The sequence below is a fragment of the Neolamprologus multifasciatus genome, chromosome 7 (assembly GCF_963576455.1).
Source record: "Neolamprologus multifasciatus chromosome 7, fNeoMul1.2, whole genome shotgun sequence".
Taxonomy (NCBI): domain Eukaryota; kingdom Metazoa; phylum Chordata; class Actinopteri; order Cichliformes; family Cichlidae; genus Neolamprologus; species Neolamprologus multifasciatus.
This window is the reverse complement of record NC_140445.1, coordinates 50,274,009-50,292,961: the sequence shown is the minus strand read 5'-3', so window position 1 is coordinate 50,292,961 and position 18,953 is coordinate 50,274,009. Positions and strand designations below refer to the sequence as shown.

Sequence of the window (18,953 nt, the reverse complement as noted above, 5' to 3'; positions counted from 1 at the left end):
ACTGCATTTTATCCATGTAAATGTAGTGTTGTTTGTATATTAACAATTTTTAGATACTAATTGTGACTTACATGGACTGACATTTAACATTTCAGCCTGAAGCTTCTGTTGCTTTTTTGTATTTGGTTGACCACTGGAGGCCTCCATTCCTCAATATAGAGCTAGCCACGTGTGAACCTTGTTACAAGGCAGAGATATTGAGGGGGATATTTTTCACAACTAATATCTGGTTATTTTCTACTGTCACTATTCTTTTTTCTTTCTTCTTTGCTGAAGTTCTGGAAGGATGTAAGTCTCAAAGAATCTGAGTTTTTGCTTGCGGTTTGTTTTTGGATATTAAAGATTACATTTTATCTAGCTGCTCGTTATGAATTGTTGAATTGCATTTAGTCTGATTTGTTTTACGGGATAGTGAGTGTGATTTCGAGTGGCCTTGGCATGTTGCATGCATTGATTTCTGTGTTTCTTTGTTTGCTGTTTTTGTTCTGTGTGTTTCTGCAATGGTAGAGTATTTTCTATGAAGCAATACTGCAAACAGCATGAGTCCTTATATTATTTGTTTTGTCATAGCCCATTACTTATCTCCACAGCACTGACAGGAATACATTAGGCATCGGCTCATTGCAATAAAAGGAAATGTTCCTGAGCTTTCTGCCTACCTTTCTACATTCTGAGAGCTTTTTTCAGTTTGTCAGCAAACAGCTGTGTGGCTTTATTCAGTATGCTAAGTCTGCATGTTATTGGTAATCACTGCTGGTGTGGTCAATGCAGCAGCAGGAAAGAAAAACAAAAGAGGCCTACTCATGCAGTAAAGGTCCTGATTAAATATCGCCCGTTTTCTGGTCGTCTTTAGTGCCGCAGCCGCCAACCATCACTTACCAGTCCCCTAAAGATTACATCGTCGACCCACGAGAGAACATTATAATCCACTGTGAGGCAAAGGGAAAACCGCATCCCAGGTAGGAATTCTTGAATTTCTTTTAAATGGAAAAAAATATATAAATTCCCCAGGAGTGGATTCAGGTACCACCTGTCACAATGTTTAAAATGTTTTCAGCAGGTTTTCTAAACAATGCCAGAAAAGTTCTGCTTGACTCCTACACATTCAGGCCTTGACATGTGTTTTTGAATGCTTTGAATGAATGTAACATATAGTTAGCTCTCATCAAGATAACATACATGCACATAAATTTGTGGTTTTATGCTCGCAAGAACTCATAGATAAAATACACCTCTCAGCCCTTAACCTTTACTTTACCCCAGCTTATTCTTCCCCCAGCCCAAAGCAAGTTTATTATGTAACCATCCAGAATATTTTTGTAGATTCAAACTCGGCAAATATAGGAAAAACTTTTGAAAACGTTCTTTAAAGAACACAATTGGAAACATTTACAGTAAAGGTTCAGGTGCAATGATATAGCCAAATAGGTAAAACAGATTTTATTAATGTGTTATTTTTTATATGAATTACCAGATTTGATCACTTGAAAATTACCCGCATTCTTATGATAATGGTCTTATTTTTCCTTAGTTTCTCCTGGACAAGAAATGGGACCCACTTTGACATCGAGAATGATCCCAACGTGGACATGAAGCCGCAATCTGGGACTCTGGTGGTGGATATCAGCAGAGAGAGGGTTGAACACTACGAGGGGGTGTACCAGTGCACAGCACGAAACAAACACGGAACCGCTGTTTCCCACAATATAGTGGTTAGACAGTCCAGTGAGTGCAACTTGCTGTATCACTTCTTTAAAATCACTTCTCTCTCTTCTTTCATTGTCTCATGTGCATCTTATGAAAAAAATCACCTCCTTTCTTCTCTTTTTCTAACGATTAAGTTGCAATTTCCATCTTAAGAGCACTCCTGGAAGGTAAAAGTTGTTTGTAGAAAGGTGCATGTCTTATTTTGTTGGACACGACGGTAGATATAGGTGATTGAACCTCTGTAATCTCCCCACTTCCATATTTTTATTCTTGATCATTCCCCTCATCTTGCCACATCGTCATGCAAGCTCCAGTCTGTTAGCGACCCATATTTTATCCCAAATTAGGATTTGATCGTGCTATTCTCCAACCGATATAGGATCCCCCCTGTGGTCAAAGGAGAAAATCAAGCCAATCGTGGTGCAGGAGGGCGTGTCTTTGGTGTTGCCGTGTCGCCCCCCTGCTGGCCTACCCCCTCCCATCATATTCTGGATGGACAACAGTGAGCAACTTGATCTCTTATGTTTCTTTGTGGTAACATGATGTTTTTGCTGCATAAGATTAAGAATTACAGTGATTTTCTTTTTCAATTTCCTGTTCCATCTTACAACCAATCATACTTGCTGTATTTCATTTTGCAAGCTAGGCTGTTGGAAATGTGGAAATCGTAATATATTTTTTCTGCTGTCACATTTATTGGTTTCTTTTCATTCCTTAAAATTTATCACATGAAAAATACTGAATGGCAACAAACTCATCTTCAGCCTGATGAACTGCATATCAGAATGTGAATATTTGCGATTAGATGCATAAATACCTGATTATGTAGGAAATGTAGACCCATAACCGTAATGCAGCTGCATCTATAACCTGTACTCTCCCAAACACTTTCCTGTATAATGTTAATGTGACGCTGTACATTTCAGACTTTCAGAAGCTCCCTCAGAGCAAGAGGGTGTCTCAGTCGTTGAACGGTGACCTGTACTTCTCCAATGTTCGCCGAGAGGACACCCGGAACGACTACATTTGCTACGCCCGCTTCCCCCACACACAAACCATCCAGCAGAAACAGCCCATCACTGTCAGGGTCCTTAACCGTAAGTCTGCCACAGTGTGCGATGCAGAGACACGAGCACTGAAATCTACTCAAGTCTTTGTTATAACCTTTAAGAGAGTGGCAGCGTTTGTAATGTGTGTGCGGTTGATTTTACGGTAGTTTGTGCAGGCATGACGGCGTAGGAGGAAAACAGCATTTCCTATCTATGATGCCGTCCTTGGAGACGCCAGCGGTCGCTGCCGCACTGAAAAGGCATATTGTCAGAGCTCTCGTGGTTATCTGCCAAACAGACGTTCAGTATTACTTCTGTAATATGTTCTGTATACACATTCTCCACCAACAACAAAGGCTTCTCTCATCTCAGCTACAAGACGGCAGGCTGTCTCCACTAAAGTGGATTCTTATGGCGATCATTCTTCATCGTAGATTTTTTTCTGTCATGTGAATTTTTGTTCTTCAGTCATGTTAAGTTGTCCAAGCTTTTGTGTTTTTCTTTGCCTTGATGAGTTCAACTTGTGAAATGGCGTGTGTCTTTTTTTGGTCTTTTTTCTGTTGTGTTGCAGTGGATGAAATCAATGACACAATGGCAGCTTTTTACAATGACACTGATTTATTTAGTGGTGAGTTATGGCACCCCCTAGTGTTTAACCCCCAACTTAGAGCTCCGCACTAGCTCTTACCCACTAACACTAACCCTTCAACCCATCAACCCTGAGATTTTCTGCAACGTTACTGATTATTTTTAAGGGGTAGGATCTGGCACCCTCTAGTGATTAATCCCAACATGGAGCTGGGAATTCTGTCTTACCCACTAACTTCTACCCCTCGAACCTAGAAATCCAAGTAAAGTCTTTGTCAACCTGTAACTCTTCCTCGATCTACCCAATTAGATCCCCCTTTCTTAACATGTAGTTCTTCTCATGAATTTTCAAAATTAGAGCTGCATGCTCTTTTCCCTAAACTGGATGGACTCCTTGGGATACTTGGGGAAAAAACATCACATATTAATTCAAACGCATATAAAATTTATTCTGGATGGTCAGTTAACTAATTAACTCCTTGTAGTAAAAATATGCATGTTAAAATTCTACTTTTCTTTCTCCAATCTTAATACCTAAGGATTTCCAAACTTGTAATTTACTCTCTTACATATAATTTTCTTCACATTTAATTTCTCCTTAACGTTTTTTGTCCTTGTCTAGTGGCTACACATGTTGGCTAAATTGAAACATGCAAAAACCTTGATTCTCATCAGATTAAAACACTCACTCTGGATTTCATATTCCTAGTTATGGAGATTACTTTGTCACCAGTTAAATTGCCAGTTTAATGGCAAAAAGCAGTTCTCTGTGTGCTGTTTATTAAGTTAATTTATTCATTTGTTTTATACCAAACACAGTACAATGCATTAACAAGAAGTTAAAGTCTAAATTATGAGAATTAGTCTGTGATAAAGTGACGTCATGTACGTATATAGCAGACCATTACACGTTTCAGTCTTCCAATTTGTGTGGTGATGGGAGGGTAGTAATACTAAAGGAGCTGATTTGCTCTCAATCTTGCAGACGAGGTGCTCATTTCTTTGCCGTTACAATCGCTTTCATCACTCATATGATTCTGTGTGCGTGTGTGTGTAAATATAGAGGCACCCGTGGATGACAGAAGACCAACCTTCCTCATCCCATCTGGCTCATCCAGTTCCAAGATGGTGTTGAGAGGTGATAAACTGGAGATGGAGTGCATTGCTGAAGGATTGTAAGACAAAGAATCTGCTGTTAATTCATGAACTCAGTGCATTCATAAGTCATGTATTTAACGAGCGTCCACCTGCCATCATCAGTTTGTCTGTCTGCGCTCTCTCTTTGTGAATCTAGGCCCACCCCTCACATCTCTTGGACCAAAATAAGTGGTGATCTGCCTTCCAAACGCACCTCCTTCCTGAACTACAACAAGACCCTTCACATCGAGGACGTGTCAGCATCAGATGAAGGAGATTACCGCTGCACAGCGAAGAACCAGCTTGGCTCGGTGCACCACACCATCCACGTCATGGTCAAAGGTGTGCTTGACGAAATGCTCAGCTCCCATCAGACTCTGTGCTGCTTGGGAGCTCAGTCACTGCTTCACTCTACCGCTTTATTTTCTCCCTCTTCCTTATAATTGATTTATTCACAGAAGCTAACAGGGCATTGGGTTTAGTGATTAATTGTCCAGCCTGTTTCTGTACCCTGTGCTGCTTGCAGCTGCTCCATATTGGATCGATGTCCCTCCCAGGAACCTTGTCCTAGCTCCAGGGGAGAGCGGCAGGCTGTCCTGCTTGGCCAGCGGCACACCCAAACCCACCATCACCTGGGCTATGAATGGCATCTCCATAGAGAGTAAGTGCAGCCTCTTTTTTTTCAAACTCTCTCAGCTTTCATAATAGATGATCTCCTTTTTCATGAGAAGCAGGCATTATTAAAATTGAAATTGTAGATGCCTTCCCTCAGGTGGGTATTGATTCATATTTCCGTGAGTTATTATACAAATTCCGAGTTATGATACCACCTTTTTCAAACATCATTATAAGGGTGATTATGAGTTTCAAAAAGCTCTTTCCATTATCCAGATATATACAGTATCTTATAATCCCTTTTGTACATTAACAGATTCACCCAAGGATCTGAGCAGAAAGGTGGAGGATGACATCATAATCTTCACCGATGTACAGCCTGGATCCAGCGCTGTGTACCAGTGTAACATCTCTAATGAGTACGGTTACGTCCTGTCCAACGCCTTTGTCAATGTCCTCTGTGAGTTCACTACACTCTATCCCTTTGCATTTGAATGCCATTTCCATTTATATTGATTCCTGGGAGGCAATAACATGGCAATAATGCTTTATTGCAGCCGAGCCACCCAGAGTGCTAACACCACCTAATAAAGTCTACCAGATCATCAAGAACCACCAGGCCTTGTTAGACTGCTCTTCCTTTGGATCACCTATGCCAAAAATTACATGGTGAGCGAACGAAAATCTAACAGAGGAAAATTGTGTCGTGTTTCTTTTACTAACTGAAAACAACTGACTTTGTGCTTTAGGTTTAAAGACAGTCGGTCCAGCATCCTGCAGGAAGACCCTTACATTCTTTATGACAACGGGACGTTAGAGATTCGCATAGCTCAAGCACAACACAATGGCAAATACACATGTGTTGCCACAAACAGTCTTGGGATTTATGAGAATCATGTCTACCTGGAGGTCAAAGGTAAGAGTGCTCCTCTCTGAAATTTGTATTTGTTTGACTAATAATTTTAACAAGTTTTTAATAACAGGCCTAAAACGTATACTAAATAAAACTCTTGATATGCATTTGTATAGCATGTACTCACTAGACACATTAGACACTTTACACTTTATTATACACCTTTCTAGTGCTGGGTTACACCCTCTTTTTGCCTTTACAATTACCTTCATTCTTTTTGGTATAAATTCAACATAGTTAAATAGTTACTTGTAACTATTTACAAGTTACTGCAAATAGTTTGAATGATACTCACTTGGTCTTAAGGGGCCCGAAGTATGCAAGAAGTAAAGTAATTAAGTAATAAAATAGACAATATAAACAATACAAAGGGTTAAATATTTTTTAAAAGTTTCGATCAACAGAAGGCTTGTCCAAACAGAAAAGTTTTTAACTGCTTTTTAAAGGATTCCACGTCCCCCACAACATTACTTCACAAACCAACAGCCTGAAGTGCTGATAAAAAGCATCAGACCTGGCAACATTTTTTTAAACGTCTATTATCCAATTTTAGAGAACCTGTGCAATTTGTAGCCTCAGTTTCCTGGTCTGTTTCACAGTTTGATTGTCAATTCAGCAATACTCTTCTGCATACCTTGGTTGTAACAAGTGGTTATCAAGAAGGAATTTTCCTTTCTTTTTTTTTTTTCTTTGCGCCAATTTCTGTGAATCTGAGGTGGCTGTATGCTAAAATCTCAATAGGTTAAAACACTCAGTGTAGCCCATCCAGTAGCAACAACCATGTTATGTTCAAAGTCACTTTAATCACCTTTCTTCACCAATTCTGATGCTCAGTTCATCATACCTACATGTCGAAATGCAAAGCGTTGCTGTAATGCGATTGGCTAATAGATATTTGCGTCAACAAGCAGTTGAACAGGTGTACTTAAAAAAGTGGCCAGTGAGTGTAGCCTACCCTTTATTGACCAACCCTTTATATTTACCTGTAAAATGGGCCCGCCGATGGGCTCATGGTCGATAAAGGGTTAAGTGTATTAAATTATTTATTTATTTATTTTTAACTGCTTGTATATTTAACTGTTTTTCTGTTTCTTTAATGTAAATCTGTTCTATTTTGAGCCACGGACAGTCATCATGTACCAGTCAGCAAACCTTGATTAATCACTGAGGTGACTTGCACAAAATGAATCCATGGCAAACTTCAGTTTCAACACTTGCATTTTGAATCTGTCAGCTACTAAATAAGAACCTAGCTTGGAGCAAACACGTGGCAGTTTCACAGCACCTGGACCACTTTATTCTTCCCCAACAGAGCCAACCCGAATCCTGAAGCAGCCAGAATACAAAGAAGTCCAGAGGGGCCGATCTGTGGTGTTTGAGTGCACGGTAAAACATGACCCTTCGCTCATTCCCACGATGACCTGGCTCAAAGATGACGGAGAGCTGCCTGACGATGAGAGGTCAGAGCTTTTTATATCCGTAGATGTCTTCTTTTTTGAAGCCTGCTGTTAAAAAAAAAATCAGGTCTTTGTCTGGTATTTGTGTACTGTTATGGATATATGCAGGATCTTTTGTGTACTGAATGTTGTAAAAGAAGGAAAAACACATACATTCAGTTCATAGTGATCTGCTGAATGTTTTTGCAGACTGATCGTGGACTCGGACAGCCTCACCATCACTGATGTTACAGAGGACGATGCAGGAGTGTACACCTGCATCATGAACACCACTCTGGACCATGATTCAGCCACCGCTAAGCTCACCGTTGTGGGTATGTAATGGTGTGCACAGTTACAAAACTGCTCAGGTATAAAACACACTCATAACGTCTCTCTGTCTCAGCTCCTCTTAGAAAAGGTAACCTGTCCAATAACTTACCCACCGTATTAGCTTTCATCGCTTCAAGGTTAAATGCCGAGAGCAGATTTAGTCAGTGGCACAAATATCCGTGTGCTTCATTCTAAAAAAGCCAGATTATTTTCTTTGTTTCCTTCTGAATGACTGACCTTTAAAACTCCCTATTTCACTCCTGCCCTCCTACCTGACAGAGGCCACAACACCAGCTGTTGTCTACGGTAAACCTGCAGCACACACGAGCACCCAGATGTGCTCTGCAGACGTGCGCTTGTGTTTGTGAAATGCAGCATGCGTTGACCTGAAAATCACAAAGCATTATTGTGTATGTGTGTGGGCTTTTTTAAATTCATTTTTAATGTTCCAGCATTTATTTATTTTTGTCTCTGAGAGTTTATTTTTTATAAAATTGCTTAGATATATTTTTTTTAATGTTTTGCCAAATATGTATAATGTTTGAATGCTTTAAACCACTGGTGGAAACATTTACTCAAGCCAAAAAAAATGTCTCTTCACAGTCGAATGCAAACATTATTTGTAAAGCAGACATCTCCCCGTTGCACCACTTGGGATATTTCCAAATACACGTTGCTCTCATCACTTATTTATTCAAGGCGTGCATTTCACTTTATCACCTAATTCCAAAACATGAGCATCAATTTAACCTCTGTGTGAGCCTGAGACTCGATTTCATGCGGAATGATTATGTAGTGGGATTTTCATATGCATGATGCAATGTCTGCATGTTTATCACAGCCCAGATAACACAGTCTAGTAGAAGATGTACAGAAATAAAGGAGAAACTCAAAGGTGTGCTTGGTTAAATCAACAAATTAGCATCTATTATGGTTTCAGTATCACAGAAACATGGCCGACACGTCCTTCATTTTTTGTTTTTGCTCCATCTTGTTCATAGCATGAACCCTTCATCTTCTGTAGAATGAAGCCACTATGAATATAATCCCAAGCACACAGGTTGATGCTGCTGCTTGTGCTGTATTTCTCCCAGAGCGACCCGACCCCCCGACAGACCTGGAACTGACAGACCAGAAAAAGAGGAGTGTTCAGCTCACTTGGACCCCTGGGGATGAACATAACAGCCCTGTTCAGAGTATGTTTATTTGTGTGTGTGTGTGTGTGTGTTGTTTGGCTTGCTCTCTGTGTGGGTTTTATGTGAACGTACACCTTATTATTAGATTGTTGGTCTATATTGCTCTAAATGTTTTTGTGCAAACAAAATCTTTAAAATTGGCTACACCCAGTAGTAACCAATACCAAAGTCTAAAATCTGCCTTTTGGCAAAAAAAGAAAAGAAAAGAAATGCACTTAAAGACTTTTCCAAACTTTTCTGGAAAATTTACTTCTCTACTGTCAATTAGTATCCTCAGGGTGATGAAAACCCTCATCATTTTTTGAAAAACCGGGCTAAATCCGCTATTTTCTTGAATCCTCAAAGTGCTGCCGAAAGTGGATTTTTTTTTTGTTAAGCTAGGCTTTTTGAATTAAAGTATCCTAAAAAAACACCCCGAGGGCTTTAATTCCACTTATGGAAATATACTGTCACACACTATTTAAGGTGTGATGTCTTTTTTTTAAATACAGAAATTCTGATCCAATATGAAGACTCACTGCACCATCGGGGTCACTGGCATAATCTTACCGAGGTCCCTGGAACCAAGACAACAGCCCACCTTAAACTGTCGCCCCATGTTCACTACACCTTTAGAGTTCTGGCTCTCAACGCGGTGGGCTTCAGTAATCCCAGCCGCCCCTCCAGGATGTACAAGACAGAACCTGCAGGTACAGAATCAGCTGACTGACTGTGTGATTTCTGCTCTTCTTGGTGCAGTTTCCTGTATAAAGTAATTCTCCATATATCCATTTCTTAGCCTAATGCATTAAATAATGCATTAGGCTAACAGATGCCATATCAAAGCTGTTGTGTATCAAAGTAAAGACAATGAAGTACTGTAAGATTCAGTATGCATACATACACTAAAGTCTGTAAAAGTAAATCAGACCAGATTATAAGTAGAGATCTAAGAAAGATTTTCCATCCAATAAGTGTTAATTGTGTCCTTAATGATATATTTTTCAGCTCCAGATGAAAACCCAACAGGTGTACAGGGATTTGGAACTGAACATAACAATCTTGTAATCTCCTGGAAGGTAATAAGCAGCATAAGGCTGATCCTTTTAATCCTCAGGCATTTATTAAAGTCTTCTCATACTGCAGAGCTTGACTTTGTAATTGTGTGGTCTTATGAGCTTTCTTTATGGGGGTTTGTTCACTTTATTGTCATTCAACAAAACTATATTTTCAGCTTCCTGTACTGTTACATGTTGTCTACAGAAGCTTTCCAATGGAGAATAAGTTACATTAAAGCTTTCTCCTCTGCAGCCACTGACAAACCTCCAGTCTAATGGTCCCGGGCTTCACTACAGAGTGATGTGGAGGCAGAAGAAGGTAGAAAGCGAATGGAATAGAGTGACCGTGTCCAACAATTCCAAGTTTGTTGTGTCTGGAACGCCCACGTTTGTTCCATATGAGATTAAGGTTCAGGCTGTAAACGAACACGGAGCTGGACCTGACCCTGCTATTGCCCACGGCTACTCAGGAGAGGACTGTGAGTAAGACTGTCTATTTAAAAAAAAAGATTATGCTCAAGAGCCTGCGGGTGATGCAGCTGGTGTGTGTAACCTATAACATATTCTCAGTATGTTCCTTTTTTCTGTATTTTGCTGTTGTAATGCTGTGTTCCCCATCTACTATACAGTGCCCGTAGCAGCTCCAGAAAATGTGCACGCTGTGGTGCGAAACAGCACCCTGGTAGAGGTGTTCTGGGATCCCGTGCCCGCTCATTTAATACGCGGAAATATCAAAGGATATAAGGTACCGTATAAGATAATGTAACATGTGCACCATTTCCACCAGTTGTACTATATACGTCATTTATATCTACACGCTTTCAGGTGTCTTACTGGAGAAAACACCACTACAAGCACAATCCTGATCACATGGAGCAGGACATTCTTGTATTTAGTGGGAATCATACCCAGGGCATGCTGCCTGGCCTCCACCCCTTCAGTCTGTACTTGTTCAATGTAAGGGTCTATAATGGAAAAGGAGAGGGCCCCCGGAGTGTAACCCAGCAGTTTAAGACACCCGAGGGAGGTAAGAGATTGGAAGGGACACCCTTTGTGTCTGTGTGTCTTTTTTTTTTCATATGAGAGTAGACTAAAATGACCCAGAGTATAGTTTCAGTCTTCATTATCATAACTGGAACAGGAACAGGTAGCAAATTAGCTCCACTTGAATGACAGCTTTGTTTTATCTATGTAAAACAGTGTCACATAACTGGTTAGCAAATAAAAAATGATGACTTTCCATCTGTAACTGATCTATGCTCTAAATCATACAATCAGAAGTTTGGCTATTTAAGTTATTCAGTTATCAACGATTCTCTTCGGTCTGAGTTTGAAAGGTTTTTGTTTATTTTAATCTGTGAATATACAAGCATTTGCTCAGTGTTTTTTGCACTAGAGGCTTTAAATTTCCCAGTCGCCTATTACTCACATCCAGTCTAATTGTAATGACACAAAGCAATTTTTGTAAGTAGGAGAAATTTTTCCCTTTAAGTGCTGCACAAGCTTTATTGCACACTGAAGGTCAAATATCTGAATGAAATATAAATAAGAAAGCCACATTGACTGGAGGCAGACTTTGAGTATTAACACTGGGCACTCTGCATAAAGTAAAACCCAGAAATCCTCAATGAACACACACACACACACTGTCTCTTCAGCTATTTATTTAAAACATCCTATCTTTAGCTGCTCTTTAATTAACTTGTGCAAGGTTTCATTATATATGTCTTTTTGCAGTGCCGGGGTCTCCTACTTCGCTGATAGTCACTAACTCAAACCTGGACTCTCTAACCCTTGAATGGAGTCCTCCTCATGACCATAATGGGCACATTACCGGGTATACCCTCAAATATCAGCCAGGTGAGGCTTTTTTCTTAAGTATTTTGCATCTTTACCTAGTGAGTGTCATCTTCTTCATGTAGTTTGTAGATTTGTATGTCAATCTTTTTCATGTCTTGTGCCGTCATTCTGTTCAGATCATAAGACAGAAATGATAATCAATACTTAGAGTAGCCTAAGAGCATTTTTGTTTTTGCCTAAATTAAAAAAAACACAAATAACAAATCAACTTTGGTCATTCCTGCCTTCTATTTCTGAATCCTACACCCCAAATACTTCCATTTCCACCTTTTTCATCACTGACACTCCATCTACACCTACCTCCTACCCAACTCTCTATTCAACTTACCCCACTGCTTCCCAACTTCCACCCCCACCCCATTATTCTTCTCGCCCATCCCTCACCCCTGTAGTAAATAACTCCAATGAACTGGGCCCAGTGGAGGAGCTGGCCTTGGCTGCCAATGAGACCTCTGTCACTTTGCCCAACCTCAAGTACAGCATACGCTACAAGTTTTATTTGAATGCGAAAACAGGCGCTGGAGCAGGTGCAGCCATTTCTCAGGAAGCTGTCATCATCAGGGAGGAAGGTAAGTCATCAAATACAAGAAAAATATGAGAAAAAAAAACTCTAACTAGATTTCATGTTTCTCCCACTGGAGATGTGGATAAATATTAGATTAATATATATGTTCTGTTCTGTATTTGTTGAGGTAAGAGCATGAAAGCGTGTAAATAATTTACAGAGCATGTGCTTGGTTTGTATAATTGTCCATCAGAACATTTTCCAGTACGTGTTATTTACCAGATTTGTTTGTTTATCTTGCTTTGAAAATTCGGTAAATGTCTGGTAAATATTTGCTTAAATTGCCCCTAGCCTTTTTAAAATTTCTAATCATTTTGGTGATCTAAGGAAAGCCCCTCCCAAAATACAGCCTCAGAGACCTCTCTGGTGAAGTGGATAAGCAAACCTGAGTCCTGGTGTGCTGCAGCAGAACTGTGCAACACGTTTAGCTTGCACTGCTTTGCTGTGTATGCTTTGCCAGTTTGAATTGTTTGGTGTCAAACATTCCTCTAATTCTGTTGTGTAGTTTGAAGCTGCTCATCATTCAGTTACTGCAGACTTTATGGATTAGCTGTCAGAAAATCAGCTGGCAACAACAATTTAGAAAAAGTTGTTTCTTGTTATCCAGACCCATCTACCCATGTGTGAAAAAGTTATTGCCTCCTAGACCTGATAACTGACTGTGCCATCTTTAGCAGCAAAAACTGCAATCAAGCGTTTGTGATAAATGACAATGAGTCTTTCACAACATTGTGTGGATGTTTTGGCCCACTCTTCTTGAAGAATTGTTTTAATTCATCCACACTAGAAGGTTTTGAGTGTGATCAGTCTATTTAAGGTAAGGCCAAAGCCTCTTAATATGATTTAAGTCCGAACTTTGACTAGGCCACTCTAAAACCTTGGTTGAGGTGGTTTTTAGCCATTCAGAGGTTGTGTTTCTGATTATTGTCCTGCTGCATAACCCAAGCATGCTTGAGCTTCAGGGCATGAGCTGATGGCTGGAAATTCTCCTTCAGGATTTTCTGGTAGACAAGTCGTCCAGGTCCTGATGCAGCAAAGTAGCCTTAAACCATCACACTACCACCACCATGTTTGAGTGTTGCCATGATGTTCTTTTTATGAAAGTTAGTTTTACACCAGATTTAATGGGATGCAAACCTTTTGGGGTGACTGTAGCTCGGGAGGAAGAGCAGGTCATCTACTGATCGGAATGTTAGTGGTTCAATCCCTGGCTTGCCCAGTCTGCATGTCAAGTATCCTTGGGCAAGATACTGACCCCAAGTTGCTCTCCGATGCATCCATTGGAGAATGAATGAGTGTGATTGTTAGTTAGTAAGCACTTAAAAGCATAGAAGGAAGTGCTTGTGTGAATGGGTGAATGTGGCATGCTGTATAAAGTGCTTTAAGGGCTCCGGGAGAGTAGAAAAGCACTATATAAGGATCAGTCCATTTACCATTTACCTGGATGAGTCATCGATGCACTGTTGGAGTAATTTTGATAGGCCGGGCACTCCTGGAAAGGTTCACCAGTGTTCCAGATTTTTTCCATTTGTGGTTCATTCTCAAAGCCTTAGAAATGTCTTTGCAACCCTTGCCAGACTGATAGATGTCAGTGACTTTGTTTCACAACTGTTTTCCACAGCTGTTTCTTTAGATCATGGCATGATGTGTTGCTTTTTGAGTTCTTTTAGCTTACTTCACTGTGTCACACAGGTTCCATTTAAATGATTTCTTGATTCAACAGGTCTGGCAGTAATCAATACTGGGTGTGGCTCAGCTTGATTTTGTGGTTAATCACAGTTCATTCATGACTTAACAAGAGAACGGTAATTACTTTTTCACTGAGGGAAGTTAGGTTTTGATAGCTTTTTTCCCTTAATAAAGGAAATCATCATTTTAAAACTGCATTTTGTATTTACTTAGGTTATCTTTGTCTAATACTAAACTTTGTTTGACATAAAACATTTCAGTGTAACAAATATGCAAATACCTTTTCACTATATATATAAAACACTTTCAAGTTACACAGCACAACCACATAAATGTCTAAAAAAGAAAGACACAGTTTGGGGATGTGGGTGGTTGTCTTCTCATAATGATCCCTGTCCGGTTGTTTCTCTTTGTCCTGTTTCTCTCTGCAGGCTCTGATATCACAGGTTGACAGAAATGTGGTGTTTCTAGACAAATGATTGTTTTACACATACAGCTATAGCTGCAAAACAAACCATAAGCATGCGCTCCTCACCTCTGAGCAGTTTCCCTTCGCCTCTGTCCAATTCTGTGGCCAACCAGAATGCTTGGCCGAGGAGTTCAAAGCAGGGAAAAGTTCAAAGCTGCACAGATAAAGATGCTCTGTGACATGTGCTTTTTTAATGCCATGTGATAAAACTAGATGAGTCTTTTCAAAGTGCTCAGCTGCTCTTCATCTTTTTTTTCTTCTTTTTTTCTCGCTGTGCCTTTGGTGATTTTGACCCCCTTCTTACTTCTTCCTCAGTGGCCGCTGGTGATGCTTTCCTGCTGCATGCCAGGGGCTTCGCATGGCATGCCAATGAACTTTGTGTTCTCTGTATAATGACTTTAGCATCTGTGGTGTCTCTGTGTGTCTCTGTGTGTGTCTTACGTGTGTGTGGTTCCATCTCTACCCCTCTTCATATTGTTTACAGGAAGCACCCAATCCCTTCATCCTATTGCACGGTCACCTCCACATGGTCCACCCCACAAGGGTACAGATTCTGCTGTGATATTAGTAACCTCAGTGTCTGTTGATTTGTGATGATTAGTTATTTTTGTCCTCTGTTTTTGTTGGCATAAAAGCAGTGAGAAACTAGATTTGGTGAAGCTTGGTGCACTTAATGTTAACTGTAGCAAAAGCAAAATATTTGATTGACAGTTATTGGATTGTCCTTTGACCAACAGACTCATGTTGATGGTTGTGTTTTCTCTTGTGTGCTCAGCAAGTCCTTTTGGAAACATTAGCTCCATGATCGGGGAAGACTGGGCCCTGATCAGTTGGGAGTACTGGGGCCCGGAGAAAAACTTTAGTGCACAATACAGACTAAATGACAGTAAGCAAAGAAACAGCAACATTTTTCTCAGTTCCATGCACAGGTGGCAAGAGACTCCTACTTCATTATTGGCTTATGCAGGTGAATAGAAATATTGGCAGTCATGCTGATGCTGGCTCTGGCCAGTGCAGACCCGGATGTGATAAACAATGCTTTCTGTGATTGGATTGCTAATTACCCAGTGCTGTTAATGCGTGCAGTTCCCTTGGCAATCTGGCTGGAACGTATGTAGACAAACGTCATAAAAGGCAGCACAAACATTTCCTATTATGCCAGCTGAATTTGACTGAAGTGCTCTCCATTGTTTTTATCCACCTGCAGTGAGGATGAACAGCACTGTAGTATGGCTCTCTCACACCTACCATTTTAATAGATTCACTTAGGGAAGATCACAATAATAGATCATAATCTTGCAAAATTTTGCTATCAAAAGCCTAATTATTGTGGTCATCAGTCACAACACATCTCACATTCAGCTCATTACCATTTGTGTACGTGCAGTGGCCCTAAAAGCTCAGCGCAAAAGAGGATCACCACCAGTTTGATAACGTATACGGCATTTTTGTCTGCAACTATGCCACCAATTCTGTGATAATGTACTTTTACTTATTTAGGCTACTACATGATTTTTAACTAAATCCTAAATGTAAATTCAAGGTAGTCAAAAACAATTTGTGAACATTTGAAAGTTTTGATGTAAAGCTGAAAGCAGATGATAAGTCTCTCTACTGCTCCTTCTATCAGAGGGCTTTTCCTTTTAAAAAGGCTTTTTTTCTTCCCACTGTCGCCAAGTGCTCATAGAGTCATCTGATTGATGGGATTCACTCTATTATTGTATGGTCTTTACCTTACAATATAAAATGCCTGAGGCAACTGTTCTGGTATTAACCTTTTTTGAAAGTGTCGTATTTATCAGTAAAATCACTTTTTTAATGGGAGAATATGACTTTTATTGTAAAGCTAGAAAAGCACTTTTTTATGTATTTCAGTTACATTTATCACTATGTACCACCTTTCATGGCAATGGAACAAGAACAGAAAATATACTTTTATATCAACCTAATCCAAAAGTAGCAAGTTTTAAAAATGAGAAAGCCCATTACAGCTTAGTTATTTTTTTTGAATTCAGTATTTTCTAAACAGCACACATATTATCAAAATGGTGAAATGATTTTTCTCACTTTGCATCTTTTCTGAAGTTGCAGTGCATTGAGCTTTCGGGGACACAATAATAATTCATTCATAGACTTAATGGATTTTTTAGAACTCCATGAATATTAACGATTGCCTGCAGCATAATGCCATACCAGTAGATGCTCTTTTCAGACAATTAGTTCCCATAATGTCATGATCTCCATGGCCTTTTTGAAGTTGTGTTCGCTCCTTCAAACATACTTCTCTTGATGAACATAACTCCTGCAGGTGAAAGTGAAGAGGACTGGAATACAGAGTTTGTGAATGGCTCTCAGAACATAACGCTGAAAGGCTTAAAGGGGGGCCTTTGCTATAGGGTCCGTTTGGTGGCTTTGGGTCACCACGACCAAGAATTCCACCACTCCAAGGAGCTATTGGTTACTCTCCCAGGTGAGGCACTTCCTGGATGGTCGCCTCCACCTCGGTGTGGCTGAGCCTGGCCTTACACTTTGTCGTGTGTCGCGTATGGAGTAGTTTGTGCTTTTGTATATTTATACAGAATCGAGCATGAATTTAACAGATGTGATGTGGTTGTTCTATATGCCAGACATGTACTGTAGTGATGTGGACAGAACATACAGCATGATTTTCTGGTTAATGCATAATGAATGTCAGTGTCGCACTGTTGGGAATTTTAGAAGTGGATATTCTAATATAGAATTTCAGTCTGTTTTTAGTATTATATTTGACTTAATATCACCCGTGCTAACGTAGGTTGTATGTCACTGTCCGTGTGTGCGTGTGTGTCTGTAATTGTGTGTACATGTTACTTCTTTGATTGTGTACTACTACTAATTTGGGCTCAAGTCACAGCTAGGATGTTAGGAACTGTCTAACTCATCTAACGTTAAAGTCTTTGTCAATAATAATAATATGCAATCTTGATTCCCTCGTCACCTGAAAATACATTATATCAGATAGGATATCTGCTCAAACGCTGACTTGATCTTCCATGTTTGTTTGTGGATAATTTTTGCTGTTTTCCCTCGCCACTGGGGATGAGATGTTAAAATAGTGCAAGTGTAAATGTTAAGTCTTTCTCCCCTTCTCTGGACAGCTGTGGCAAGCAGACAGGTGGACATCGCCACTCAGGGATGGTTCATTGGCCTCATGTGTGCAATTGCTCTGCTCATCCTGATCCTTCTCATTATCTGCTTCATCCAGAGAAATAAAGGAGGGAAGTACCCTGGTGAGTAATAGCACAATCACCACAACAAAAAGACTGTTGTTTCTATAATAACAACTTTATTCGAGCAGAACTTTTTAAAATGCACAGTTACAAACTGCTACATAGTTTGGATCAAACCATTCATTAAAGAAGTATACATCTCACATTAATGGAGAATGTTTTTTTTGTATTGACAGGGTTTATTCACTGTTGCCAGATTCACACATGAACCCATAAATTACAGTCAGGTTTTGTGAGTCCAATTATAAAGAATGAAAACCATACCTTATTTCTATTTGGCCCATTTCCCCTTCAATTCACCTCTCCTAGTGTTCCTGGTGTTTTAGATGCAGAAGTCCTGTTCTGACCATTTGCACATGAAACATGAAAACATGAATTTCTATGTCACAGTGATGTTGCTCTCTTGTTAAGAGCAGGGACTACACTGAGGTTTCTGAGTAAAAGACTGCACAGTGTCCACAGCCCAAAGGTAGGGCATCAGATCAGGAGCACAACCAGGAGCATGCCTGTCATTTTTATTTGGCTCTTATATAGGGGTCAGATGGGTGGAGTGGTTTAGGCATCAATTCACTCCCAAGTGTCAGACTGTCAACACATAGTTCTTGTGTAACATCTCAGAGAACATTCAGACGTGAACTGTGGAGTATGCAAGCAAGCTCTTTTGTCTATATCAATTCAACAATCCATTCAGTCAACTCCCTCAAAATTTTAAATTAAAATGTGTTGGTCAGAACAGACTTTCCAGTAAAGAAACAAAAAAAAGCATCTGGACTGGGAGAAACAGTCTACAGGTACACAAAGAGCTGAGCTCGAAGTTGTCGAAATTTAAGTTCGGGTTTTTGAATTTCATAGGTGAAGTTGAACAACTGTCTTCGTCATATCGCTTAAGAAACATGTTGTTTCTCACAATTCTTTAAAAGCCATTTTGACTAAATTGCTTCCTGTATCTCACCAGTCAAAGAGAAGGAGGATGCCCACACAGACCCTGAGTTCCAGCCCATGAAAGATGACGACTGTACTTTTGTGGAATACAGGTGAGAGAAAGTGCCCCAGCCTTTGGAGTCCCCAGAGCAGATTGTACCCATCAACC

At 40.0% G+C, this 18,953-nt stretch overlaps 1 protein-coding gene across 16 annotated transcripts in view; it reads left to right on the top strand.

Annotated features, from left to right (window-relative positions):
• Positions 1 to 18,953, top strand: part of nrcamb (neuronal cell adhesion molecule b) — an 80,583-nt gene that overhangs the window by 57,177 nt on the left and 4,453 nt on the right. For 6 of the 16 annotated variants that reach the window (XM_085169113.1, XM_085169112.1, XM_085169111.1 and 3 more), the window contains 28 exons: positions 854 to 959; positions 1,532 to 1,725; positions 1,842 to 1,874; positions 2,087 to 2,209; positions 2,634 to 2,804; positions 3,328 to 3,384; positions 4,408 to 4,519; positions 4,639 to 4,823; positions 5,008 to 5,142; positions 5,413 to 5,556; positions 5,654 to 5,765; positions 5,846 to 6,012; positions 7,322 to 7,469; positions 7,656 to 7,780; positions 8,058 to 8,084; positions 8,873 to 8,974; positions 9,466 to 9,663; positions 9,962 to 10,032; positions 10,265 to 10,490; positions 10,641 to 10,756; positions 10,837 to 11,038; positions 11,749 to 11,871; positions 12,264 to 12,440; positions 15,079 to 15,138; positions 15,370 to 15,480; positions 16,903 to 17,064; positions 17,732 to 17,863; positions 18,819 to 18,897. In XM_085169113.1, the coding sequence (XP_085025239.1) occupies positions 854 to 959; positions 1,532 to 1,725; positions 1,842 to 1,874; positions 2,087 to 2,209; positions 2,634 to 2,804; positions 3,328 to 3,384; positions 4,408 to 4,519; positions 4,639 to 4,823; positions 5,008 to 5,142; positions 5,413 to 5,556; positions 5,654 to 5,765; positions 5,846 to 6,012; positions 7,322 to 7,469; positions 7,656 to 7,780; positions 8,058 to 8,084; positions 8,873 to 8,974; positions 9,466 to 9,663; positions 9,962 to 10,032; positions 10,265 to 10,490; positions 10,641 to 10,756; positions 10,837 to 11,038; positions 11,749 to 11,871; positions 12,264 to 12,440; positions 15,079 to 15,138; positions 15,370 to 15,480; positions 16,903 to 17,064; positions 17,732 to 17,863; positions 18,819 to 18,897 (3,598 nt within the window). Of the gene's footprint in view, positions 1 to 276; positions 289 to 853; positions 960 to 1,531; positions 1,726 to 1,841; positions 1,875 to 2,086; positions 2,210 to 2,633; positions 2,805 to 3,327; positions 3,385 to 4,407; positions 4,520 to 4,638; positions 4,824 to 5,007; positions 5,143 to 5,412; positions 5,557 to 5,653; positions 5,766 to 5,845; positions 6,013 to 7,321; positions 7,470 to 7,655; positions 7,781 to 8,057; positions 8,085 to 8,872; positions 8,975 to 9,465; positions 9,664 to 9,961; positions 10,033 to 10,264; positions 10,491 to 10,640; positions 10,757 to 10,836; positions 11,039 to 11,748; positions 11,872 to 12,263; positions 12,441 to 15,078; positions 15,139 to 15,369; positions 15,481 to 16,902; positions 17,065 to 17,731; positions 17,864 to 18,818; positions 18,898 to 18,953 lie in introns of all 16 variants that reach the window. The other 10 variants (XM_085169115.1, XM_085169116.1, XM_085169119.1 and 7 more) reach the window with 10 other exon arrangements.